Genomic DNA, 27,624 nt, shown 5'->3' on the forward strand with positions numbered 1-27,624 from the left:
GCACTGTGCTGCCGCCTACTGCCAGGTATTTCATACCAACGACCTCAGTAGTCATTGCACATCGTGGGAGAGCAGAATGGGGCGCTCCGCGGAACTCGCGTACTTCGAATGGGGTCAGGTGATTGGGTGTCACTAGTGTCATACGTCTGTACGCAAGATTTCCTCACTCCTAAACATGCCTAGGTCCACTGTTTCCGACGTGATAGTGATGTGGAAACGTGAAGGGACAAGTACAGCACAAAAGCATACAGGCCGACGTCATCTGTTGACTGACAGACAGTTGACAGTTGAAGAGGATTGTAATGTGTAATAGGCAGACATATATCCAGACCATCACACAGGAATTCCAAACTGCATCAAGATCCACTGCAAGTACTATGACAGTTAGGCGGGAGGTGAGAAAACTTTCATTTCATGGTCGAGCGGCTGCTCATAAGCCACACATCACGCCGGTAAATGCCAAACGACGCCTCGCTTGGTGCAAGCAGCGTAAACGTTGGACAAATGAGGTCTTATGGTCTGGTCATGTTTTTCATGGAGGGGGCTTGCACACCTTGTTGTTTTGTGTGGCACAATCACAGCATAGACCTACATTGATGTTTTAAGCACCTTCTTGCTTCCCACTGTTGAACAATTCGTGGATGGCGATTGCATCTTTCAACACGATCGGGCACCTATTCATAATGCGCGGCCCCGTGGCGGAGTGGTTACACGACGGTAACATCCCTGTAATGGACTGTCCTGCACAGAGCCCTGAACTGAATCCTATAGAACACCTTTGGGATGTTTTGGAACGCCGACTTCGTGCCAGGCCTCAGCGACCAACATTGATACCTCTACTCAGTGCAGCACTCCGTGAAGAATGTGCTGCCATTCCCCAAGAAACCTTCCAGCACCTGACTGAACGTGTGCCTGCGAGAGTGGAATCGGTCATCAAGGCTAAGGGTGGGCCAGCACCGTAATGAATTCCAGCATTGCCGATGGAGGACGCCACGAACTTTTCAGCCAGGTGTCCGGATACTTTTGATAACATAGTGTAGTTACTCAAACTGATTGCACTAATGTGCTTTTCGTGCAACTGTTCCAGCTCCATGATCGACCTCATCTTAGTGCTACTGTTAGGCCTGTTAACATGGGGCTGGAGAGGGAACTCATGGCAGTGGGCATGGGTCACATTGCAGTGGTGTCAACTGAGTCCACCAATAGATCAAGTTTCACTAGGCATGGCCTGAATCTCAATAAGTATGGGAATGGGATGGCTGGCAAAGCTTATAGGTGACAGTGTAGTGGGTGGTGGTGGTGGTGGTGGTGGTGGTGGTGGTGGTGGTGGTGGTATCACTCATCGAAACATTCCTGTAGTAGTTGGTGTTAGAGCTGCACCTGTTTTAGATTGAAGGCAGCTGATAGGTATATCTGCTTAAAGGAAGTCCCTCTAACTAAGGAATCACTTTCAGTGAACGTCATGTTTCGAAGTAGAGAAGGAATTAGCGTATTTCATCAAAATATGAGAGGTATTAGAGACAAAGCTAGTGAACTGCTTATAGATGCTGACTCTGAAATTATTGGTATATCGGAGCACCATTTGAATAATTTGAAAGTTCAGAGGCTTCATTTACCAGGATACAGATTAGACGGCTGTGTTGCAAGGAGGTCATTGCGGAGTGGAGGAGTGGCAGTGTACGTAAAAAACGCTATTCCATTTGAGTCCATAGACGTGTCATTACACTGCACTGAACAGATATCTGAATATTTCACAGGGCAGTTGAATTTAGTAAGACTAAACTTCTAAATGTTGTTGTTTATAGGTCCCCTATCTCTGACTTCAGAGCATTTCTGCTCAAGCTAATGACGATTCTTGATTCACTTGATACGAAGCAGAAATTGATTGTATGTGGTGACTTCAATATTAATTTTGTATGTGATTGTGCAAGAGAAAGGACGTCGGTAGATCCCCTAAATTCATATGATCTGATGCAGACTGTTTTCTTTCCAACTACGGTGGAGGGGAACAGTAGCACAACTACAGACAGTATTTTTATTCATTCTTCATTACTAGATGGGCATTCTGTTAGTGAAAGGGTGAATGGATTTTGAGACCATGATACACATATTTTAACACTAAAAGGTTTTCGTACTCAAACAAATATCACATGTAATTACGAACTATGTGGGAAAGTTAATGAAACAGCAATATAGAGTTTTTTAAACGTGTCTGGTCTGGTCTGCAGCGCAATATAAAGTCAGTTCGTAGTAAAAATGTTTCTGTTACTGATAAATCAGATATATGTACAGTATTTAACAATTTTTCTAAGCAGTGCTGGTGAATTAAATAAAAAGTTAGTTTCTACGGGGAATTATATATAATTCTCTTGACAAATACATTTCCGCGATTCATGTCTGAAATACTCCTCTGTGATACAGGCAAGGATGAGATTGAGTCAATAACTGAATCACTGAAGACTAAGGACTCTCATGGATATGCTGGAGTGCCTAGCAGAATATTAAAGTACTGTGCTTCACATGTTAGACCTGTACTTAGCCATATTTGTAATTTTTTCTGTGGGAATGGTAAGTTTCCTGAACGATTTATGTATTCAGTAGTAAAGGCGCTTTATAAAAAAGGAGAAAGGGATAATGTAGAAAATTGTAGATCTATTTTTGTGCCATCAGTGTCTGTTAAATTTATTCAAAAGGCTGTGTATGTGAGGATAATTGATCATTTTATATTACATAATTTGCTATCAGATGTACAGTTCGGCTTTAGAAGTCGTTTAACAACTGAAAATGCTACATTCTCTTTTCTCTGTGAAGTACTGGATTGATTAAACAAAAGGTTTCGAACGCTAGGCGTATTTTTTAATTTAACTAGGGGTTTGATTGTGTTGATCACAAAATATTGCTCCAGAAGTTGGACCATTATGGAATACGGGGAGTAGCTCACAATTGGTTCACCTCTTACTTTAACAACAGACAGCGGAAGGTTATTATTCACAGTGTAGAGAATGGCTGTGATGTAGGGTCTAAGTGGGGTACGGTCAAATTGGGGGGTGCCCCAGGGATCAGTGTTGGGACCGCTCCTGTTCCTTGTTTATATAAGTGATATGCCCTCTAGTATCATGGGTAACTCTAAAATATTTCTGTTCGCTGATGACAGTAGCTAGTGGTAAAGGTTGTGTGCTACATTGGCTCGGTTTCAAAGAGTGCAGTTCATGACATAAGTTAATGGCCTGTGCAAAATAAACTAACGCTAAATCACATAAAGACTCAGTTTTTAAAGTTTCTAACACGCAATTAAAAAAAAAAACAAAAAAAACGGCGTTTTAGTTTCACAGAATGGGCATATGGTTAGAGAAACTGCACGGTTCAAATTTCTAGTTGTTTAGATATATAGTAAACTGTCGTGGAAAGCCCACGTTCAAGATCTTGTTCAAAGACTTAATGTTGACATTTTTACTATTGGAACAGTATCTGAAGTAAGTGATCGTTCGACACGCAGATTAGTCTACTTCGCTTATTTTCATTCGCTTATGTCGTATGCCATTATATTTTGGGGTAACTCTTCCCATTCTAAAAGGATATTTTTGGCTCAGGAACGAGCCGTTCGGGCAATAAGTGGTGTAAGTTCGCGTACCTCTTGTCGGCCCCTGTTCACTGGTCTGAGTATTTTGACATTGGCCTCTCAATATATATATATTCTTTACTGTCGTTTCTTGTTAACAGTATCAGCTTATTCCCAAGAATAAGCAGCTTTCACTCAGTTAAAACTCGGCAGAAATCCAACCTGCATTTGGAGCGGACTGCCTTAACTCTTGTGCAGAAAGGTCTGCAGTATACTGCTGCACCCATTTTCAATAAGCTACCACAAGAATTAAAATATCTTAGCAGTAATCCACGCGCTTTCAAATAGAAAATGTCGAATTTCCTCATGGCTCACTCCTTCTGTTCTGTTGAAGAGTTCATTGAAAAACTAAGCAGATTCTTACGTTATATTGTTGATTGAGTATACTTAAACTTATGGCTTGCTTTTTTGGCTTCAGAAACATTTTATTTATATCTGTTGTTACATTTCCTATGCCTATCAGCCTTGGGAACCCTGGAACTAGCATGACAGGTGAAATCCACACCAGTCAAAGTAGTGTGGGAATGCTACTACTTAGCGAACGACGCTTGAACGATGGTTGTGGTGGCTACCACCCGTGTGCGGCATCTGAAGTCAGTTGACACATGGAAAGGTATGCGTTGTCATATCAACAAATTCCGTCCGCACCCACAGACTTCACCAGTATCCGTGATCCCTCCAGTTCTGGAAAGCCCATCCTTACTTGTCATACGACCACTGGCTATAACTTGTATTCCAAAACAGCAGCAGCGGTTCGTGTGGGCAAGGGCGTGAAGGTGGCCAATGTTGTCCTCGTCGCCGCGTTCCAGCATGTTGTCGGATTCTGTAGCTTCCTCACACTAGCTAGCGGGCTTCAGTGACGTGACAGCAACTGTGCCGCCAGTTCAGCTTCCAAGCCATCGTCTGGGACGCTTCTGGCCATATGTGCCCATTTCAAAAGGGATGAATCTGAAGTGCCGGCCCACCAGTTAGGAATGTCCACCGGAGGTCACTAAGGTAGATGACGGCTGCTAGACGGTAGTGCTACGTCTGCGAGCACTAGAATCGCTTTTGCAGCACTGGCTTCGCAGGGCCATGCCAACCTTGCTGGGAAATTAGTTAAAGCATCCACGCTATAGAGCTAGCCATACCACAGTTTTTCCTTCAATTGTATATTCTCTGCACTCTCGTATTGTTCTCATTACACACAGTTGGTTTCGTCTTAGGTTTTGCTACATCTTCGGTTTTCGATCTTGGATTACTCTCTCGACAAATGACATTAGATCCTTGGTAAACCGTTATCCTTACAGCTACTGTCTATGGCAGTACGGCTAACACATGGTAAAATGACTGTCACGCTGTATCTGTCAAGGTCACCGCACCTGCTGGTCCAGTCGATTTCGTCTAGATGTATGCAGTGCTTGGCCAGGAATGAAGTGGCAAATGTGGAAGCTCCAGATGGCAGGCGTTTGGAGAAAAGGAGCATTTCTGGTGCGGGACGGGCGAGTCATGAGCCATTTATAGTGTTGTTAGCATGCAGCATTTGCCGTAGCGGAAAGAGTAAAGAATTGTGATGGGAGGGACCTTTGGCTTGAGTACCTATGTGGGAACTATTGTTTACTTTCAGTTATTATTTTACTTGTACTGGAAACAAGTAGAAATAAGTACATTATATTGTATTTATTAATATTTTCGTAAGACGCATGACGAAGAAAGACAAAGGAACATTCTGAATGGCAAACAAATTCCAGGATAGGATTTAACGCTTACACGAGAACCCCATGCATAAAATTAGATTATTGTGTTACTTTACAGTTCATGATTTTACACGTGCCGGAGTGATATGCCCTCTAAACACAGGGGAACTTACTGTTCACTTGCAGCTGCCCAGGGCTGCTCCATTATCAGGATGAAACTAACGAAAGTGCTGTACACATTGTTTAGGAATACAATCCCTTCTTCGAAAATTATTTGCAGAGTCCTTGTCTGACGGTTATAGTACAATTCTCTCCTGGAAATTATTTGCAAACCCGAATCTTATTTTGTATTTTCTTTTCATGCTTCTTACAGATATGTTAACAAATACAGTATATATGCATTATTTCAGTTTATTTTTAGTGAAAGTAAAGTAAAAGTTGAACAGAAAAAAGTTTCCACAGCAGGATCCGATCCCAGGACCCCTGTATTACCGTTCCGTACTATCTGCGCTGTGCCATCTACTGCTTGGAAAGTATGCTACGTAAATGGTTCAGACCTCGCCTGACCTGCACCAAAAATGCTTCATTTCGTTTTGTAGACGCTTGACCGCCTTTACTTCTCACTTCTGCCACTTCCGTTTATGGCCGTGCTCTGCATAAAACATAAGTTTCAACGAAATCGGTGTTGGCGAATAGGAGTCCCTGTCGTCACATTACAAGATTACCATCCGATTTCTCCCGGTTAGCCGGCCGGTGTGGCCGTGCGGTTCTAGGCGCGTCAGTCTGGAACCGCTAGACCTCTACGGTCGCAGGTTCGAATCCTGCCTCGGGCATGGATATGTGTGATGTCCTTAGGTTAGTTAGATTTAAGTAGTTCTAAGTTCTAGGGGACTGATGACCTCAGAAGTTAAGTCCCATAGTGCTCAGAGCCATTTGAACCATCTCCCGGTCAGTATCTTACGATTTGCCATCTTACCGTGTGTATGCAAACTCTGACGGCTGTAACAGGTACACGTATGCTGTTCTTTAGAGCGTGCATGATGTTTCGTAAGGTTTACCGTCTGCTAATATTTAAGGTTTATCCAATAAGAACACATCCATCCACTTGTTATGATTTCCTCTTAACTTGCACCAACAAATCCAAACTGACCCCTAATCGTGATACCAGTCGTTAACTTTGAAATTAACAGCTTTCGTCTGTTAAGGGCACTTCTTCATTTTTGATAAGGTTTTCATTACCGGTACTACGAACACACTCTTCGTACTGCTCACTATTTATGCACTCGCAAGAACGCCGGTCTGTCTGTCTGTCCGTCCGTCCCAGTGGTCAACACTCAGAATAGCAGCTCGATTGCCAATTATTGCGTCAATATTCCACCAACAGCAGGTGCTAAAATCCGACCTCAGCACCAATTTCTGATAAATACAGACTTCGTTGAGCGCCTAATAAGAAAAGGAACTAGATCGAAAGGAATTCAGTACATGTTGTTTGCCCCTCTACTTCCTTGAGTTCTAAACAGTGGACCATCGTTTATTCACTACTTTCACGTGATGAGCGGAGCGGCACAGTGGTTAAGGCACTAAATACGCATGCACTGCATCCAGATTCGTGTATTCTGTAGAATTTTTAACATATAACGTATTCTGCGATTGGTTCTTCTTCTATGATGCACCCGATTTCTTCCCCAGTAGACTACCTTTAATGACATAAGTGTTGACGTGATGCTTATGTCAAACACTGAATGTTCATTCTTGTGATGACTAAAACGCTATATCAACACTTCATTTGATGGCGTGGGAGGTTGGTATATTCACTGATCTGGTGATACACAGAGATCTGGTGATATACAGAGATTAAATAATTAGGATTATGTTGTCTCAGAATATCAGCTCAAGGGTTTATTACCCTCTTGTTTACTTTATTAATACTTCTTTTTTTACAGTGTGGTACAAAAACACCTTACTTAGCTCAGCGATCGTGCTGGCATTGTTCCGACGGGATAGCTAGAACTGACTCGTGTTAAACCATTAGCGCCTTGAGCGTAGTATCGTAATCACAGTCTGCCATAAGAAACAACGAATTACACTGAAGAGCACAAATATAATACACTGAAGAACCAAAGAAACTGATATATCTGCGTAATATCGTGTAGGACCCCCACGAGCACGCAGAAGTGACTCAACAAGACGTGGCATGGACTCGATTAATGTCTGAACTAATGCTGGAGGGAACTGACACCATGAATCCTGCAGGGTTGCCCATAAATCCGTAAGAGTATAAGGGGCTGGAGATCTCTTCTGAACAGCACGTTATAAGGCATCCTAGATATGCTCAATAATGTTCATGTCAGAGAAGTTTGGTGGCCAGCGGAAATGTTTAAACTGAGAAGAGTGTTCCTCGAGCCAATATGTAGCAATTCTGGACGTCAGGGGTGTCACATTGTCCTGCTGGAATTGCCCAAGTCCGTCGGAATGCTCGATGGACATGAATGGATGCAGGTGATCAGACAGGATGTTTACGTACGTGTCGCCTGCCAGAGTCGTATCTAGGCGTATCAGGGGTCCCAGTCACTCGAACTGCACATGCCCCACACCATTAAGGAGCCTCCACCATCTATTTTGCCTCTTTACATATCTCTGTATTTGAATACGCATACCTATACCAATTTATTTCGTGATTCTGTGTATGTAGGATGTTTCAGATGAGATGTTTTTCTCTGTACCTTACAAATAAATGAAATGAAGGAAAGTTGCTCTTACTGCGGAGCTATGAAGAAAGTTTCTTTAGTTAATTCCCAGAGAACTAAAGAAATGAATATATATTTCCTTAAATAGAACGTAATTTTTGTATCATGTAGCTGATAGATTAAATCCAACTCTGTAAAAGTGCATTTAAATCAAATTTCCATCCATTTTAGGTATGGAGTTAGAAATGTCCAAAATTTTAGATATGAATCCAACATTCTGCACATAACTGGCTTGTTCAGATAGCTGTTCTGTTGGCGGAATAGCTATATAAATAATGTGTTCGGACGAGTGCCTATTTTCTGCATGCACAACTCGTAGCACCTTCTAAGCAACTTGCAGAAGAGATGTGAAGTTTTTAGTTTCACGGAGCAACAATATTTCTTGATGTCCTGTATGAACTAATGTGGGGTTGTGAGTGACATAAACACAGTTCTTTAAACATCTCAACAAAAAGAAATCTACTTGTGTTCAATCGGGTGACCTTACTCATTTGCTTATGTACTTTATCTCTCTTCCTTCTCCGTCAGTTAGAATTTTACCTGAAATAACCAAAATAATTATTGCAATTAAAAGCAGAAGAATGTATACGATTCATAACTAAAACCTGTCATTTTCTTACGGTTAGTGTTGTTTCTTTGTAGCTAATTTTTATTTTTAGAGGTGTAGCTGATGGTACATCGTGGCCTTATTGCTATTTGATGGGGAACTGTTTCGTGGCCCTTGTTTTGAGTGTAAAATGGTACGTCCAAATACTACTCCTGCCATAAACATTGTATATGCTATATATATTAGTGGCATGTAAAACTTTCTGTACATATGGATACAGTTTGGAGACAATGAATGTATCAGTATAACAACGCATCCCCTCGTATGCAGTATCTGTGATGCAATGGCATGTTGACAATAACATTTTTGGAAATGGACTGTTCTTCTCAGGGTTCCTACCTGAACCTAACTGAACACCTTTGGAATGAGTCAGAATGTCCACTCCGTTCCAGACACAAGTGTCCAACATCACAAAGTTACTTGCTCTGATCTCAGTTCTTGAGGAAGAATGGGGGTGCTGTTCCCCCACAGGCATTCAGACACCTAAATAAGAGTGACCCCCAGTGAGTTTAAGCTGTCGTAAAAGCGATGTGGTGTTCCCCATTTTAATATCCACCAATATTTGTCTTGATATTTTTCATTAGATAGTGTCTAAGGTGATTTAATGAACTGCGATACAGACTGAACAATGATCGTTCAAGTGATTCCCAGCGAAATCCATGATGTTTTTTTTCATATGTGTAGTTTCTTATCATTATTCGTACTTCTGCACTACTTTATGTAGCAGTAATAATTACAACTAACAGATAAAGACTGTCACTGGGTTTATTTTTCTTTACAGGTTACTCACATCAGGGAGAGCCTGTACCAGGACGTTGTAAGTGGCAAACATAACTTAAATTTTCTTTTATAGTCGCATAAAATCATAGTTCTGTTAATGCAAACATTTAGCTTAGGCTACAGTGTGACTGGAATTGATATCGAATGCAACAAGAAGTTTACTGATCCATTTACTCTTTATTTCCACAATGCGTTTCAAATGTTTAAACGTTGATTATCAGGTGCATTTATTTGTATTAATATGGCATGTCTGTCTTTTGTTTCGACTGTTGCACTGACTAGTAAAAAAATTAAATCACAATTTCAGAAAATGGCTGTGTGGAGGCCTTTGACTATAAATTGAACGTGGATATAAGTTTGGAAACAAAACAACTAAAACAGAATACCTCCAGCGTTCAGCGGCTCCTTTCTCTGTCGAAGTACATCACGTATAAACTAACACTTTGTAAACAAAGATGGTGTCCAGAGACTGATCAGTGCAAAGGACGTATAGTATAAATAGAAACACGGTTTCAAAGTACAAATAACATAGCAAAACAAAGTTATTATATTAGAGCATTGTGGAGATTCCACACGATGTTGTGCCTACCTTTGACACTGTCGAGCCGTCGTAAGAATGCCGTAAAATTCGTATTTCCTAGCTCTTTAGCGACTTTCAGGGCCTCACTCTGCAACATGGGTAGAAACAAAGGTAAGGTTTTTCCCGCGCTCTTACTAACCATTCCCACACTATGTCGTTGATTTCTTCTTTTCAGGTCTTCTTCGCCTTTATTTTCATTTGCTCGTTCCCTTTCATCCGTTCATCCAATATCTTATTTTCCTTTCTTAAATTGATGTCAATCCGCATTTGAAACGCAACATTATTTGGCGCTCAAAGAGTCTGCCTTTCTCATTCACCTCGATTACCTTAATCTTTTCGTTAAGTGTTAGGGACACACAAATCTTGTTCAACATCATGTTATCACCTAGGTGCTGCTAGTCAGCTGACACTGACATAAAATGATGAGATCCGAAGTGTGAAATAATTTGGGTGAAGGTCACGATTAAAGCACGCTCAAACATGGTAATTGGATGTCTCTATAGGCCCCCTGGCTCAGCATCTGTTGTGGCAGAGCACCTGAAGGAAAATTTGGAAAATATTTCGAGTAGATTTCCCCACCATGTTACAGTTCTGGGTGGAGATTTTAATTTGCCGGATATAGACTGGGAGACTCAAACGTTCATAACGGGTGGCAGGGACAAAGAATCCAGTGAAATTTTGTTAAGTGCTTTATCTGAAAACTACCTTGAGCAGTTAAACAGAGAACCGACTCGTGGCGATAACATATTAGACCTTCTGGTGACAAACAGACACGAACTATTTGAAACAGTTAACGCAGAACAGGGAATCAGCGATCATAAAGCGGTTACTGCATCGATGATTTCAGCCGTAAATAGAAATATTAAAAAAGGTAGGAAGATTTTTCTGTTTAGCAAAAGTGTCAAAAAGCAGATTTCAGAGTACTTGACGGCTCAACACAGAAGTTTTGTCTCAAGTACAGATAGTGTTGACGATCAGTGGACAAAGTTCAAAACCATCGTACAATATGCATTAGATGAGTATGTGCCAAGCAAGATCGTAAGAGATGGAAACGAGCCACCGTGGTACAACAACCGAGTTAGAAAACTGCTGCGGAAGCAAAGGGAACTTCACAGCAAACATAAATTTAGCCAAAGCCTTGCAGACAAACAAAAATTACGCGAAGCGAAATGTAGTGTGAGGAGGGCTATGCGATAGGCGTTCAACGAATTCGAAAGTAAAGTTCTATGTACTGACTTGGCAGAAAATCCTAAGAAATTTTGGTCTTATGTCAAAGCGGTAGGTGGATCAAAACAAAATGTCCAGACACTCTGTGACCAAAATGGTACTGAAAGAGAGGATGACAGACTAAAGGCCGAAATACTAATTGTCTTTCTCCTAAGCTGTTTCACAGAGGAAGACTGCACTGTAGTTCCTTCTCTAGATTGTCGCACAGATTACAAAATGGTAGATATCGAAATAGACGACAGAGGGATAGAGAAACAATTAAAATCGCTCAAAAGAGGAAAGGCCGCTGGACTTGATGGGATACCAGTTCGATTTTACACAGAGTGCGCGAAGGAATTTGCCCCCCTTCTTGCAGTGGTATACCGTAGGCCTCTAGAAGTGCGTAGGGTTCCAAAGGATTGGAAAACGGCACAGGTCATCCCAGTTTTTAAGAAGGGACGTTGAACAGATGTGCAGAACTATGGACCTACATCTCTAACGTCGATCAGTTGTAGAATTTTGGAACACGTATTATGTTCGAGTATAATGACTTTTCTGGAAACTAGAAATCTTCTCTGTAGGAATCAGCATGGGTTTCGAAAAAGACGATCGTGTGAAACCCAGCTCGCGCTATTCATCCACGAGACTCAGAGGGCCATAGACACGGGTTCCCAGGTAGATGCCGTGTTTCTTGACTTCCACAAGGCGTTCGATACAGTTCCCCACAGTCGTTTAATGAACAAAGTAAGAGCATATGGACTATCAAACCAATTGTGTGATTGGATTGAAGAGTTCCTAGATAACAGAACGCAGCATGCCATTCTCAATGGAGAGAAGTCTTCCGAAGTAAGAGTGATTTCAGGTGTGCCGCAGGGGAGTGTCGTAGGACCGTTGCTATTCACAATATATAAAAATGACCTTGTGGATAACATCGGAAGTTCACTGAGGCTTTTTGCGGATGATTCTGTGGCATATCGAGAGGTTGTAACAATGGTAAATTGTACTGAAATGCAGGAGGATCTGCAGCGAATTGACGCATGGTGCAGGGAATGGCAATTGAATCTCAATGTAGACAAGTGTAATGTGCTGCGGATACATAGAAAGAAAGATCCCTTATCATTTAGCTACTATATAACAGGTCAGCAACTGGAAGCAGTTAATTCCACAAATTATCTGGGAGTACGCATTAGGAAAGACTTAAAATGGAATGATCATATAAGTTGATCGTCGGTAAAGCAGATGCCAGAGTGAGATTCATTGGAAGAATCCTAAGGAAATGCAATCCGAAAACAAAGGAAGTAGGTTACAGTACACTTGTTTACCCACTGCTGGAATACTGCTCAGCAGTGTTGGATCCGTACCAGATAGGGTTGATCGAAGAGATAGAGAAGATCCAACGGAGAGCAGCGCGCTTCGTTACAGGATCATTTAGTAATCGCGAAAGCGTTACGGAGATGATAGATAAACTCCAGTGGAAGACTCTGCAGGAGAGACGCTCAGTAGCTCGGTACGGGCTTTTGTTGAAGTTTCGAGAACATACCTTCACCGAGGAGTCAATCCGTATATTTCTCCCTCCTACGTATATCTCGTGAAGAGACCATGAGGATAAAATCACAGAGATTGGAGCCCACACAGAGGCATACCGACAATCCGTCTTTCCACGAACAATATGAGACTGGAATAGAAGGGAGAACCGATAGAGGTACTCAAGGTACACTCAGCCACATGCAGTTAGGTGGATTGCGGAGTATGGATGAAGATGTAGATGTAGAGATGTAGATGCAGGTAGTGCTTGACCTTGGCGGGTGAAATCATTGTTTAACGCAACAACACCCACATCTTTAACTGGGGAGATCGCAGCAGAGTGTGTATAGGTCCGCAGCAATGTTTTAGTATGGGCGTTAGGCCTGCTTCAGGCGGGAGGCAGCCCAACAGAATGCAGTGAGCCGCTTTCTGCCGCCAGTCTTCGGCTCTCAGGGCCGAACTCCTGTCCACTGCAGCTATCACGTGGTACCTAAAAAGAAGTGCTGAATTCTGGCATATTGTTTCTTGAACCAGTCAGTAACAAAAGTTTCCTGTAGAGCAAGTTGCTGCTGCAGTTGTTATGAAGAAACGCACAAAGTGTAGAAAAGAGAGGATTGGTAAACTGCAATTACTAGTTGTCTATTAAGCTTAGGAGCTTTTCATTGTCTACGTGGAACACTTCGAAGAGATCCTGACGAATTTTTGAATTTTTGCCGTATGTCATTAACTTCATTCGATGAGTTGTGTGCAATACTGAAACCATTCATTCGATTGGTGGACACTAACATGAGCAAGCTTACAACAGTGAAAGGGAGAGTGCCTCTGGCTCTGAGGTGGGTGCATATCAAACATCTTTTTTGCAAAAATGTGGAACATTTTATTAGAATTTTAATAAGTTGTTTGTTATTGATACAAATGTCAATCAACATAAGAGCATCTAATATCATGGTAGTTTTTCCGAATGGTATGACGATTGAAGTATTGTATGTATTAAAAAATTAAAAAGTTTTTTAAAGGCTCAGGGTTGACGAATTATGGTGCAGGTTTTCGATTTCTGGAGTGGGCTGAGAGGAATGTTGTGTGTAAGTGCTGGATGGATGGGGAGAGTTGGGAAATTCATTTCAAAGGCGTTTGTGGAAAACTGCTGGGGTGGGAGAAAAGGAACTGGCCCTACATGACATTGTTGTGCCATGTATGCTGCAAAGTTTTCATAACGTGGGTGATGCATAGATGTAGATATCCGTAGCTTATATTTAGCAACCACTTGCATTGTTCCACATATTGCGAGAAAATGGCCGTGTTCTGGAATAGCTACGAAGTCTTTCATTAAAGATAATGGAAAAAAGTTTATCGTCATCAGATGATTCTGTGCTGTAGTCTTCTCTGCTTTCAGTGGTTCGGTGTAAAACATTACACAATTTTTCTGTTTCTGATTTTGGACCTTGTTTTGTAATTTTTCTCGTTTTTGAAAGGATCTGTTCTCCCTCAATAATACTAACTCGCAGTTCATTGCCATGTCCGTCAGTAGTCGTTTCTAATCGTGTCATCTTCTTTACATAATTAGCGAATGTTCTGGAAAGAATCATTATGTGACAGCATTAAAAAAGTAAAGAATTTGAAAGCGTTCAGTTGTCTAGAATAAGTTAACACACGAGTACCGGATATATTGTTTACTTACATTTTGTGCTGAATAACATGTGACAAAAATGACAGGAGGTCAGAATAAATATGTTTAGTTTTGTCAGTTAGCGCAGAACTCTTTACTTCTCTAGATCTTTTAATATCCCTCACGTATAATAATCTCACAGACTTCCACTTATTTTTTACATGACTACCTAAAAAATTGTAGGTGTCATTAATATATTTTGGTAAAGCTATTCTTCTTACAGGTACTTAGCATCCGGCAAAGTCAACAATGTGTACCAAAACTGTGCGCAAAGGGCGACAAGCGGCTCGCCGTATCCCGTGTGATAGTTGCCATAAGGCTCTGTGTAAAGCGAGCAGCAAGCGATTCACTTGACAAGCTACAGTGCTGCTCAATGAGCCCTGAGTGTTTCGTATGAAAGGACACTTCAGCTCTCTGCAGCTGGATGCAGGACCTGCCGTATGAAAGGGCTGTTGTTCGTTGCTGCACAGAGCGGCGCGGTTTGATCTCCACATCCGCAGTGCTGCGCTGCGCGGAACCTCTTTTCTTGCGCAACTTCACAGCATTGTCAGGGCTGTAGTCTTCTTGTTAAGAGTAGCGTTCTTGTAGAGTCGTGAATAACTAATGTGTACTGTAAGGCAGTAGCCCTGTATAGTCTCTTTTCCGCTTTATACAATGGCTTATTAATTAAGTCTTAAAATTTGTATTCCGTTCTCGCGTTAGGCACGTTCCGCTTTATACAAAAAATTAGCATATAAAAGTGTACAGAATGCGTCGATACTGAAATACTTGTACGGTTTGGGCAGATGTACGAATTATACACGTTCCACTTTGATCAAGATTTACTGTATTTCGAAAAAAATATATAGTTTATTTTGCCGTCTCATTTGTGTAATTTTTATTTTTTCAACATTTTTGTGTCACCATAAAGAAGTGTAGCTGAGATGGCAAAATAAATGATTTTTTTAAAAACCTAACGCTTGAAATTGTATTTGATGGTAACCGATCCATTTTCTTCAGAAATGCTTTCCTTCCTATTGCCAATCTGCATTTTACATCCTCTCTGATTCGACAATCATCAGTCATTTTGCTGCCCAAAAGGTAAAACTCATCGAATACTTCTAGTATCTCATTTCCTGATTTATTCCCTCATCATCGCCTAATTTAATTCAACTACATTGCATTACCCTTGTTTTACTTCTATTGATGTCCATCTTAAAAGATCTTTTTTAAACACTGCCCATTCCGCCAAGCTGGTCTTCCAAGTCATTTGCTGTCTCTGATCGGACTACAGTGTCATCGGCAAATTTCAAATATTTTATTTCTTCTGCTTAAACCTTAATTTCTTCCCCATATTTCTTCTAGATTTTCCTTAATTTTTCCTCAATGTACAGATTAAATACCATCGTGGATAGGCTACAACCCAGTTTCACTCTGTTCTCAAACACTGCTTCCCTTTCAAGTCCTACTCTGATAACTGCAGTCTGGTTTCTGTAAAAGCTGTGAATAACATTTCACTCTCTGTATTTTATTTACGCTACCTTCAGAACTTCAAAGAACGTATGCCCAGCAACGTTGTCAAAAACTCTCTCTTGTTGTTGTTGTTGTTGTTGTTGTTGTTGTTACCTTCTGTCCAGAGACTGGTTTGATGCAGCTCTCCATGCTACTCTGTCCTGTGCAAGCTTCTTCATCTCCCAATACCTACTGCAACCTACATCCTTCTGAATCTGTTTAGTGTATTCATCTCTTGGTCTCCCTCTACGACTTTTACACTCCACGCTGACCTCTAATGCTAAATTAGTGATTCCTTGATGCCTCAGAATATGTCCTACCAACCGATCCCTTCTTCTAGTCAAATTGTGCACCAAATTTCTCTTCTCCCCAATTCTGTTCAGTACCTTCTCATTAGTTAAGTGATCTACCCATCTAATCTTCAGCATTCTTCTGTAGCACCACATTTCGAAAGCTTCTATTCTCTTCTTGTCTAAAGTATTTATCGTCCACGTTTCACTTGCATACATGGCTACACTCCATACAAATCTACAAATTATAGTATAAACACAGGTTCACTTTTAGCTTACCTGTCTTGTCGTAGGATCAGTGCCTCCTCACATGTTTCTACGTTTGCCCAGAACACAAACTGATCTTCTCCAACGCCGACTTTAACAGGTTTTCCAATCATCTGTGAGTAATTCGTCTCAGTACTTTTCTAGTCTGCAGACCAGACTAATGATTCGGTAATATTCGTACCTGTCAGCGCCTGCCTACATTGGAACTGGAATTATACCATTCTTGTTGAAGTCTGAGGGTACCTCTCCTAACCTCTACACCAATTGGAATAGCTTTATTACTGACGGCTCTTCCAACTTCGCACATAATTAGAGTGAGATATTAAATGGAGTAGCTGCACTTTAATTGTTTGTTTCAGTTGAATCTGTCACCAATTAAATTCACATGCAATGTTTTAAATTTAAAAAAAAAACTTAAAAGGAAAATAGTTAAAGGAAATACGTCAAAAAAAGTTCTGCATCACCTCGGTTCCGAGAGTTCCGGAACCTGTACAGAAAATTGGAATAGAGATCAACATGAACATCATTTCCGCCCTTTTTATTGCTCGTGAAAACCACACATCGCATGTTATACCACAGTACAGCGAGACCTTCAGAGGTGGTGATCCAGATTGTTGTACACACTGGTACCTCTAATACCCAGCAGCACGTCCTCTAGCATTGATTCATGCCTGTATTCATCGTGGCATACTATCCACAAGTTCATCAAGGCACTGTTGGTCCAGACTGTTCTAATCATAAACGGCGATTCAGCGTAGATCCCTCAGAGTCGTTGGTGGGTCACGTCGTCCGTAAACAGTCCTTTCCAATCTATCCCAGTCATGTTCGATAGGGTTCATGTCTGGAGAACATGCTGGTCAGTCTAGTCGAGCGATGTCTTTATCCTGAAGGAAGTCATTCACAAGATGTGCACGATGGGGGCGCGAATTATCGTCCTTGAAGACGAATGCCTCGCCAATATGCTGCCGATATGGTTGCACTATCTGTCGGAGGCACGTTAGTACGACGTATTATTGAGAACTGCTCTAGTATTTGGGATCGGCACCAGGCCGGAATAACAAAGACTTCGAAGCATTTCAGAGGCATACTGTTAGATTTCTAACCGGTGGGTCGAACAACACGCAGGTGTTACGGAGATGCTTCGGGAGCTCTAATGGGAATCCCTTGAGGGAAGGTGATGTTCTTTTCGAGGAACACTACTGGGAAAATTTAGAGAACCGGCATCTGAAGCTGACTGTAAAACGATTATACTGCTGAAGAAATTAATTAAAGTTTGTGCTGCGGTCGGGACTCGTTCCCCCGGGTCTTCTTGCGTAAGGAGGCTATTCCCGCTACAAACGTCAAGAACTTATAGTGGGGAATGATTACATAATATTTTGCAAGGAAACCCATGTACAGAAACTTCACCCAACGACGCTACAGAACGTCAAAGTTAGGCGCTGGCGCCTATGAATGTGAGTATATGCCAGATGATTTCGTGATGATGTTACGGACTTTCAAGGATGATGGAGACGGATAAATGTATGAATTTGTGGTAAGGGCCCCTGGTTCGGAAACGGACGAGTCGAAAGTTACAAGCGAAATTCATTGTTACCTCTGAGAGTAGAATACATGTACTGATATGGTTGTTGCTATGAATGTATGGTATGCAACTTTCAGAGGTGGTAGTATGGACCATAACAAGAAAAAATCCCCACTAAACATGAGATCGAAAATGCATAACTGAAGAACTATGAGCACTTCTTCATCTTCGCTAGTGTGAAACATTTCCTCTGTTGAACGAGTGCTCATAGATCTCAAGGTATGCATTTTAGAACCCAGGGTTACTGACTTTTTTTTTTTGTCCATACTACCACCTCCGAAAGTTGCCTACTCCGCAGTCTTAGCAACAATAATACCGGTAGATGCTAGTATTCGTGGGCACACGTATTGCACTGTCAGAGATACCAGAATGGTTTTCGCATATAACTTTCGACTCGTTCGTTTCATTTACAGGGATCCATATCTCAAATTCAGTGGTTAGCACACTGGACTCGCATTCGGGAGGACGACGGTTCAATCCCGTCTCCGGCCATCCTGATTTAGGTTTTCCGTGATTTCCCTAAATCGCTTCAGGCAAATGCCGGGATGGTTCCTTTGAAAGGGCACAGCCAATTTCCTTCCCCATCCTTCCCTCACCCGAGCTTGCGCTCCGTCTCTAATGACCTCGTTGTCGACGGGACGTTAAACACTAATCTCCTCCTCCTCCTTATCTCAAATTGATACATTTATCCCCTCCTTCATCCTTGAAAGTTTGTTACATCATCACGGCATCACCTTGTATATACATAGATTTACAGTTACCGGCGCCTATAGCTTTGACGCTCTGTAGCGTCGTTGGATGACGTTCCCGGACGTGGATTCCTATGGAAAATACTATGAATTTACTCTCCACTACCAGTCCTAGAAGTTTTTAACGGAAATTTCCGAACACCCAGTAGACAGTCGTTTTTCCATTACTCTCTTTGAGAGTGGTACAGGAGAGGAAATGCCTAGCAATGGTACACGGTACCCTCCGCCACGCCCTGTACGGTGACTTACGGTGTGTGTATGTGTTGAGATGCTTGTTATAAGTGCAACACCAGGAAGGATACGAAACTACGAAATTTAACTTCTTGTGGTTCTGGAGTACAGTAGGACAAAAGCATGATTAAATTTGTGTGCATGATTAAATTTGGTTTTGGGATATACAGGTTGTGAAATTTGCTACACAGTTGCCACCTCTCGCACCAACAATGATTCAAACATGGGTTGTCATCGAGTCGAACTGAGCTAGGACGACGGAGACAGGTGTATCAATCCCCGCAACTCAACTGTATGGCAGAGTTGATCAGTGGGAATTGCTGACGACTTTTGGCAAGTCAGTCCATCGGCAACCCATGTTCTGATTTTTTTCAATGGGTGGGACATCTGAAGCACTTGCTGACCAGGGCAGCAGTCCCTCTGTATTGAGATAGGTCCAGACAGTACGGACAACTTGCATTATCTTGTCGAAAGGTAACATCATGGAGTCCTCGCAAATAGGAAATAGCCATCGGCCGCAACATTTCAGAAATGTAACGGCTAGTGTCCAAATTACCTGCAATGCTCTTTAGAGGAGACCGTATTGGTACCCAATGGCACCTAACTAACCTAAGGACATCACACACATCCATGTCCGAGGCAGGATTCGAACCTGCGACCGTAGCAGTCGCGCGGTTCAGAACTGAAGCGCCTAGAACCGCTCGGCCACAACGGCCGGCGCCATGTTGACACTCAGCGCTGTTACAGACGTCATCGCACTATCCGTTCAACTTTACGCATTGCTACAAATAAGCAACGCGTAACACGATCTTGTCAGAAATTACCAGAGCGCAAATGCGATTTCTGACTGAGAAGCCTGCTCTTAGTCCTTCCATAAACACCATATATACAAAATGTAGATGGCATTACTAGTATGCGCTTTATGTGGTTGCGCAAACACACTAATCAATTGCATAACCAGGCGTTTGCAAGGTGTGACAGAAAGACGATGTCCCCTATTTCAAAAAGTAATTACAAAGAATGAAAGATACAGAAAAAATACTCTTGTGAACAAAACATGATATGCCATTTTACATTAGCTGATTTTTAAAATTACGTCCGACAAATAGCGTCCTCCACTGTGGACATAGACGAAGTTTTCCTTTATTTGCGTATTGAATTTAATATTTTGCTTCTGTGTGTCTTGAAACTGATCGAGACAACGTGTTTCAATGTGAAGCCTTTTCCTGAAGTTGTCCACAGTTCTTCGTGTCAATTCTCGTGGAATGACAGCCACTTCGTGAGTGGCTGCCTCTTTAGCTGGTTGCAGGGTTGTAGGGCGATATTTGTACACTTGTTTTAAGTGTACCAAAAACCTGTAAGTCTCCCAAAAAATCACAAGTTGATAAATCGGGTGACTTGGAAGGCCAGGAGATGTTTCTCCGCGAAGAAAGAAAATGTCTAGGTAAACAGCTCTGTCAAAACTCCTTAGGGATGCTGAGAAGTGTAAGCTGTGGCTCCAGCTTGCTGCAATCAGCAAATGACGGTATGGTTCCTTTCAAAGGGCGCGGCCGATTTCCTTCCCCATCCTTAACTAATACGATGGGAACTACGACCTCACTGTTTGGTCACCTCAACCAACTGACCAGCCGACCGATCTGAATTAATCGTTATATCAGGTTACCTTCCATTAGGAAAGTGGGTGCACTCAGCGACTGTTATCTAATTTATAAAAGATAGAGCGCAGCAATCAGTCGTCCTTGCAATTTTTTTTCAGGTTTTATTACGCAAATCTAGATTTCGGCTAGTGCCTATCCATTATCAATGCACTATTCTTTTAATCTCTACGCATGTAAGTTCCCTGTTGTTCGGGCGTCAGTCACAGTTCTTTGAATAGTATTCAGATAACTGTGACTGACGCCCGAACAACAGAGAACTAATATGCATCGAGGTTAAAAAATAGTGAATTGATAATGGCGAGGCACTATCCGAAATCTGGATTTGCGTAATAAAACGTGCAAAAAAATTACAAGGACGACTGATTGCTGCGCCATATCATTTATAAATGATGGCTTATAACATCCCAAATTTTTGAGGCTTCAGAAGTTGACAAATTAATTTTTTAAAACCGGTAAAAAGAAATAAAAATATCTGTGCAAGCGACGACGGAATTTTATTCTGAAATATATACTGCAGTTTCTGAAAAGAATAAGACATGAATAAAATATGTGAATGTAATTGTGATGAGGGTGTACTGTATTTTGGCTCAAATGGCTCTGAGCACTATGGGACTCAACTGCCGAGGTCATTAGTCCCCTAGAACTTAGAACTAGTTAAACCTAACTAACCTAAGGACATCACAAACATCCATGCCCGAGGCAGGATTCGAACCTGCGACCGTAGCGGTCTTGCGGTTCCAGACTGCAGCGCCTTTAACCGCACGGCCACTTCGGCCGGCCCGTACTGTATTTTGACGATAAAATGATGTACTGGAATCTATGTAGCCGGAGGTATATTTAAACAAAACGTAGTTTCTCATTAATTATATTTTAAATAAATATGTCGCCCAACGGAGATGAACATTTGATTGTTACTATATATTTAACGTGTGACAACTCTCCATTTCCGAGAATACTGGAGTGTAACGTGTTATCCCCACCCATGTTTGTCTCTGGCGTAAACACGATGGTACTACCACTGTGGCCGAGTCTAGAGTTTATCTTGTCGAAAAATACCAGGAAGGGCTCTTTTTATGTCTCTAAATTTCTTAGACATGCTGATCGCCGAACTGTTCCTCAAAAAGATGTGGAACAAGTGCTGAGCTACCACTCGCTTATGTCACACTTCACTCTTAACGCGTCAGAATGTCGCAAGAACTGTACCAGAAACTTTACCTTCCAGAGAATCTGTCTTTGTAAACACATCTTGTATATGTCTTCCAGCTTGCGTAGACGTTGAGACAGATTGGCGTTCTGAGCAAATCAGTTAATTGTTTTAAGAGCAATAAGTTATTCACAGTTCTTGTGGCAATTAGTATTTCCGTTTCATCCTATGCAGTGGTGTGTATTATTTCAGTACATTTCTTTGGCTGGGTCCTTCTTAGACAGAAAGCTTCTCACGCTAGTTGTTTAAGTGTTAGTTGCAGCCACAACATAAAACTAAAGTGGAGTGGTGTACAACTCCATTATTTTCATAGCTCACATCTACGACCGCTGTGGGTAGCCTACTTTACAAATTCTGTAGAGCGGCGGCTGATTAGGGAAAGCTGGCTTTGTAGTGCAGCCATATCCATGAAACTGCCTCCCGGCGCCTGCAGAGCGCAGCAGCTGGCGGCTGAATCGCGTCTGTCTCTCTCTTTCTCCCTCTTTGTCCTCCACATCCAGCTCTTGGGATGTCAGTGGGCGTGGTCTAGGAAGAGCCAATCGGGTAGTCGCTGAGCGAATCGGAAACTCGAATCCAACGCGAAACTCGTACCTTTTACAGTGTTTCAAACGAGTGATCGCAATTTGTTCCTATTACCCGACAAAGCTAACTGCTGGCAGACCCGCGGTGTTGACGCCTGAGATCGAGAGACGGAGACAGAAGCTAGATACTCAGATCATTCATAAATAATTTCACATTCTGTGACTATGCATTGACGTCAGCTGTTTGCGACACATGGAAATTTGTAATTATTACATGCACGCGTGTCTCAAGGAGTTGTACTGTGAAGGTACGGACACTGTATACATACAGACATAGTAAGCATAAATGACGCACGTCCCTGTCAACTGCTGCTGGGATAGCAGACGACTTAACTGTGACCGATTGTTACAGGAATACAAATGTATTTTTGCCCTTGTTCTTCATCTATGATCACGACATTGCACTGGCAGCACCCGTGCAATCAATTCCTGTGGCAATAGACTACCTCTCTGTCGGTATCACTCGGCATCCCCCCGAGCCAACCCTAGCGGTTATTCCGCGAAATATATCATGTAGCCTCGTGGTTATCCCGCGAAATAAACCATAGAGGCCGGTACAACTTGTAGTAGAACGTGAGGTCGAAATTTTTATGCGTAAAGTAGGATTCCCACACGCAGCTAAAGAGACGCCACACAGATGGCCTTTCTGAAGTTGTGAGTGGAAACACAGATTTCAGTGGCGTCACTCGAGTGGCGCCACGTTTTTTAATGCCTCCGATGTACTGTATTTTTTAAATATATTGATCGTTGCCAGAATCATTTTTCACTTCACTGAGGAGTGTGCGCTGATTTAAACTTCTTGGCAGATCATGACCGTGTGCCGGGGCTGGACAGAGATGAGGACTGATCCGATAAGTATTTTATATTTGTAGGAGATGCTGGGAGGACATAATTCCCATGTGCGGTCTGTTAGCAGGTTTAGCAGTTTTTGCCTATTGAGGTCAATGGTCGTTGGAGGCCGAAATACAGACTGCTTGACCTCTGCATATTGGACCGTATTAGCCCGTTTGACGTCGTCTTATATCAGCAGCAATATGTGCCGGTTCCCCATTATGCATGTAACAGTAGTCGTCAAAGTTGTTTGCTCATGAGCCAATACTGACATTGCAGAGTTGCACCTCAGACTGCAAATTTATCGTTCTGATTATTTATTGGTAATCTTCATAACTTAGTTTGTTATGAGCCCCCAATAGTCTAGGTATAGTAAGTGCTATGGTAATTGCTGGCTCTCAAGTACCGGTTGTTAAAAATCGGCACCATTCGAAACTTTTCGTCTCCACTGTTCTCTTCTTCAGACTGCTGCCATCCACAGCTATTCTAAAGTATTGACGATGTGTTGTTGTATTGTCTGTGCGGGCTGATGATTGATTAGTAACAGTAACTATACTTACATTCAAATCCATTATACAACAGGAGACACTGCGTTATATTACAAAGGCCTTAAATTAATTTCATATTCGTTGCTGTAAATATGTGCTCCGTGTGAAGATGAGGGTCTCTATAATGCACACTCAAGAATCCACGTTATTCCGTCTGAAACGTAGCAGCTGATCAGTACGAGACACAGCGTTGTCGTCATTGGAAGACAAACAAGAAAACTTTCCCTGTATCAAATACCTCACCCTGCAAAAACAAACCTATCTGCTCCTGCTTCCATTTTCGTCCCTGAGGTGACCGGCCAAATTTTCTCAAGCCTGCTATAATTCCTCCAATACATTTTTGATTCGACGACGGAGTCACATACAGTCAGTAACTGTAAATGATAAGTATTTATTCCTCGCCGATAAATGTAAGTATAATAATTACTTCATTAATGTGTCTTGTATGTACTTCTTTGGCTTTCTCATCCATTACCTATTCAAGTGTGTAAATCCATATTGCTTCTTCTAAATGCAGAATCTTCGACGATCAGGTGAGACAGTATTCTCCTTACCGTGTCATTAAAATTACTTTTTGCCTGCCAGCCGACGAAACGGACGCAGTGCGTTTCCCTCTGTAACGGCACACTGACAGTTGCGACAGAGAGCATGTCTAGCAGTTCGTGCGCTACACTGCTAGATGTGATTGTTCCAGTCAGGTACAGGCAACAAATGGTTCAAATGGCTCTGAGCACTATGGGACTTAACTTCTAAGGTCATCAGTCCCTTAGAACTTAGAACTACTTAAACCTAACTAACCTAAGGACATCACACACACCCAGTCCTGAGGCAGGATTCGAACCTGCGACCGGAGCGGTCACGCGGTTCCAGACTGTAGCGCCTAGAACCGCTAGGCCTCCACGGCCGGCTTACAGGCAACACATGATATTAATCGCACTGTAGTTGCAGTTAACTTCTACAACACGTTGGGTAAACTTCTCTGTCCGTGCTAAGCCATTCACGTGGTGGTAACACATCGAGAAAAATTTTAAATAAAACTTCGACTTCACAGGTTTCTGTAATTGGAAGAGCGCTCGGAAATTGCGCTTCTATAATTATTGGTCCCTTTTGTTATTGACAGTATTGTTCTACAGTAGACACGCGAGGAGGTGGCTGGCAGCCCCGAAGTACTGTTTGCTACATGTCAGTACTGTTGTGTATGATTTCGTACGCCGAGTCTTGCGGCAACTGTAATCGTGAGAAAGCTGGGCAGGAGCAGAAATAATTAACGAACAATTTTACACAGTAAGCAGAAGATGTACGTGCCTTTTATTTCTCTAAGTGAACAAAGACTCACTACAAATAATGAAGCAAGAAATAGTCCATCTGTAAATGTCGACAAGGCTTAGGCTCTCTGAACTAAGGTACAAACGATGATGTATGAGCAGCAGGTAGGCGTCGTTTGCCTTGCATCACGTAACGAAGGGGCTCCTGGTGGCAGTGGGTTCTGTGGCTGCAGCCGGCCATCCTATACTACAGCGGCAGAGGGCGCTCATTGTACGATCACTCACTCACTCAGTATACTGACGGGCCTGCCTTGGCCCGAGGTGAAGGAGTTTAAGCTGGTTGAGCTGTTCCTCCTGAAATCCTCTCTGTTGGGAATGTTTTTCTTCTCGTGTTGGATTGGCCTTTGGTTTCTGTGGATGAAGGAATTTATCTGCCGGCTGATTCCGGCGGCTTCTTATTCTTCTTTTTCTTACTGCTTCCTGGCTGCCCGAATTCTATTTTCTTCAGGCGGGAGAAGTCCACTGGCGGCGTCTGTGTCTGTATGTACATGACTGCTTGGCCAGTCATGTATCGCCAGTCCTCGTCCGTGAAGATGGGTGCTTGTTTATGAGCTCCAGATCTGCACGCCTGACAAGTTCCCTCCTGTGATCATGGTGCGATGTCGCCGGAGGCGTGGCTCAGCGGGCATGCACCATTGGGCCTGCTGGATACTGCACGACCGATCTCCGCGTCTTGACAGAAACGTGCAATTCCGTTGTCAACTTTGACGTCTGTGGGTTTGTTTTGATAAATGATACCACACGTACCATTCGGAAAACTTTGTGTTGATTGTTGTCTGTTTTAGACTGCTGCCAATCTGAGCAATTTAACAGTTGTGACACTGTAGTTATGTTGTGAAACATTTTTGGTTTCACCGTGTGTTCGAATGACTTGGATTAATAACAGTAGTCGTCCTCATAAAGTTTGATAAATGAGATCCCAGTGATCCTCTACTCAGTGCATTGTATTACAACAGCCTCAATTAATTTATTGTTATTTGCTACAGATACATACTACGTTTGAAGTTGGCCGTCTCTGTAATGCAGCCTCACGAATCTGTGTTCGACCCATGTAAAAATTTGTACAGTAGTAGCTGGTCGGTACACGTCGCAAACGCCGGTGAGTTGTTAGTAATGGAAGACAAAAAATACAACATTCCCTCTCTAACATCTCGTAACCCCGTAGTGGCCGTGCCAGTTACTCCTCTCCCCCTGAGGCAGGCGGCCAATTTTACTTTGCTCACGGCCCAACTAACCAGCGTCAATTAATATTAAGCACATCTTAAAATGTTACAATTTCTGTAAGTATTTTTGTTTGACACTGAGGAGGAGAACTACCTGCTTAAGAAGGTCTTAACGTTAGTTGACTTTTTTTTTGTTTCGAGTGTTACGTCCTAAATGCGTAGGCTACTGTTATAAAATACGACTGAGAACCGCGGGCCGCACAAATACTTAATTCGGGCCAGTTTGAAGACTACTGCTGTAAGACCACACAGTTCGGCAGCATAGTCGGTGTCATTTGCCCACCTTTGTTGAGTCCTTTAAAAATGTAATGCACACGGACAGACTATGACGGAAGTCCTAGGTGGCTGCAGGCAAGCTACACTGCTGCTCTTGCGTCTGGAAGGAGGCATGCGGAAAGTGTAAGCGGTTGTCTGCCTTCAGGCACCTAGGACTCGTGACACAGTTTGTCTATGTACAGGTTCATTTTTAAAGTGCTCAGCAGAGGCGGGCAGATGGCATCGACAATGTTTCCGAAATGGGTGGTCTTAGATGGGCCCTTTGTCATTCTATTCGTGCACGTGTCAATGTCGCTTCCCTCCCTAATCAGGTCACAGGATGGTGCAAAACAGGAGGGCTGAAAAACGTAAGCACCTTTTCTGCTTCGAATCAAGTTCAAGTTTCTTCACATGTTCCTTAGCGATTTCACCCTATACACCAGAGCAAAAACATCTGGTTCAATGCATTTCAGAGGGGAGCAATCATGTTAACGGCACTGCTAGTCTACAACGTCGTTCGTTAGAGAAGGGCTGAATCGTCCCAGGGGTGTCGTGTCAGCAGTTGATAGGTAGTCAAGAACGTCGTCCTGTAGCTCACTGCTCTGTGAACTGTCGTTTTCGACCGCAGAATGTGTGGGAATCATCGCCCCAAGGACAGGGTTGGTTTCACTGAGGCCCTTTTGCTAACGTCTGTGGCCTTTCCCTGTTGATTCTGAGCAACGGTGGTGTAACTGAAATGTTTTCCTCGGTGTGATTTCTACGCAGAACGTCATGGTTCTCATCTACTTAACATAGGCGTCAAAATAAGGGACGAAATGTGGGTAAGAGCGGAGTGTGACGACCATCTCGTGTGACACAGCCAATGGAGGGGGGGGGGGGGGGGGGGTTGGGCAGAATTGTGACATTTGGTGCCAATGTGACATCATTAACCCATTTTACATCTCGCATGAGTTTTACACCATTAAGAGGGAGGTTGTAGGCAGC

The 27,624-nt window shown here is 42.5% G+C and overlaps 1 protein-coding gene across 1 annotated transcript in view; it reads left to right on the forward strand.

The window, feature by feature from the left end:
* Window positions 1-27,624, forward strand: part of LOC126471641 (protein PFC0760c-like) — a 308,363-nt gene that overhangs the window by 125,909 nt on the left and 154,830 nt on the right. The window contains exon 5 of the mRNA XM_050099876.1: window positions 9,431-9,466. Within this exon, the coding sequence (XP_049955833.1) occupies window positions 9,431-9,466 (36 nt within the window). The remainder of the gene's footprint in view (window positions 1-9,430; window positions 9,467-27,624) is intronic.

Source organism: Schistocerca serialis, chromosome 3 (genome assembly GCF_023864345.2).
Source record: "Schistocerca serialis cubense isolate TAMUIC-IGC-003099 chromosome 3, iqSchSeri2.2, whole genome shotgun sequence".
Taxonomy (NCBI): domain Eukaryota; kingdom Metazoa; phylum Arthropoda; class Insecta; order Orthoptera; family Acrididae; genus Schistocerca; species Schistocerca serialis.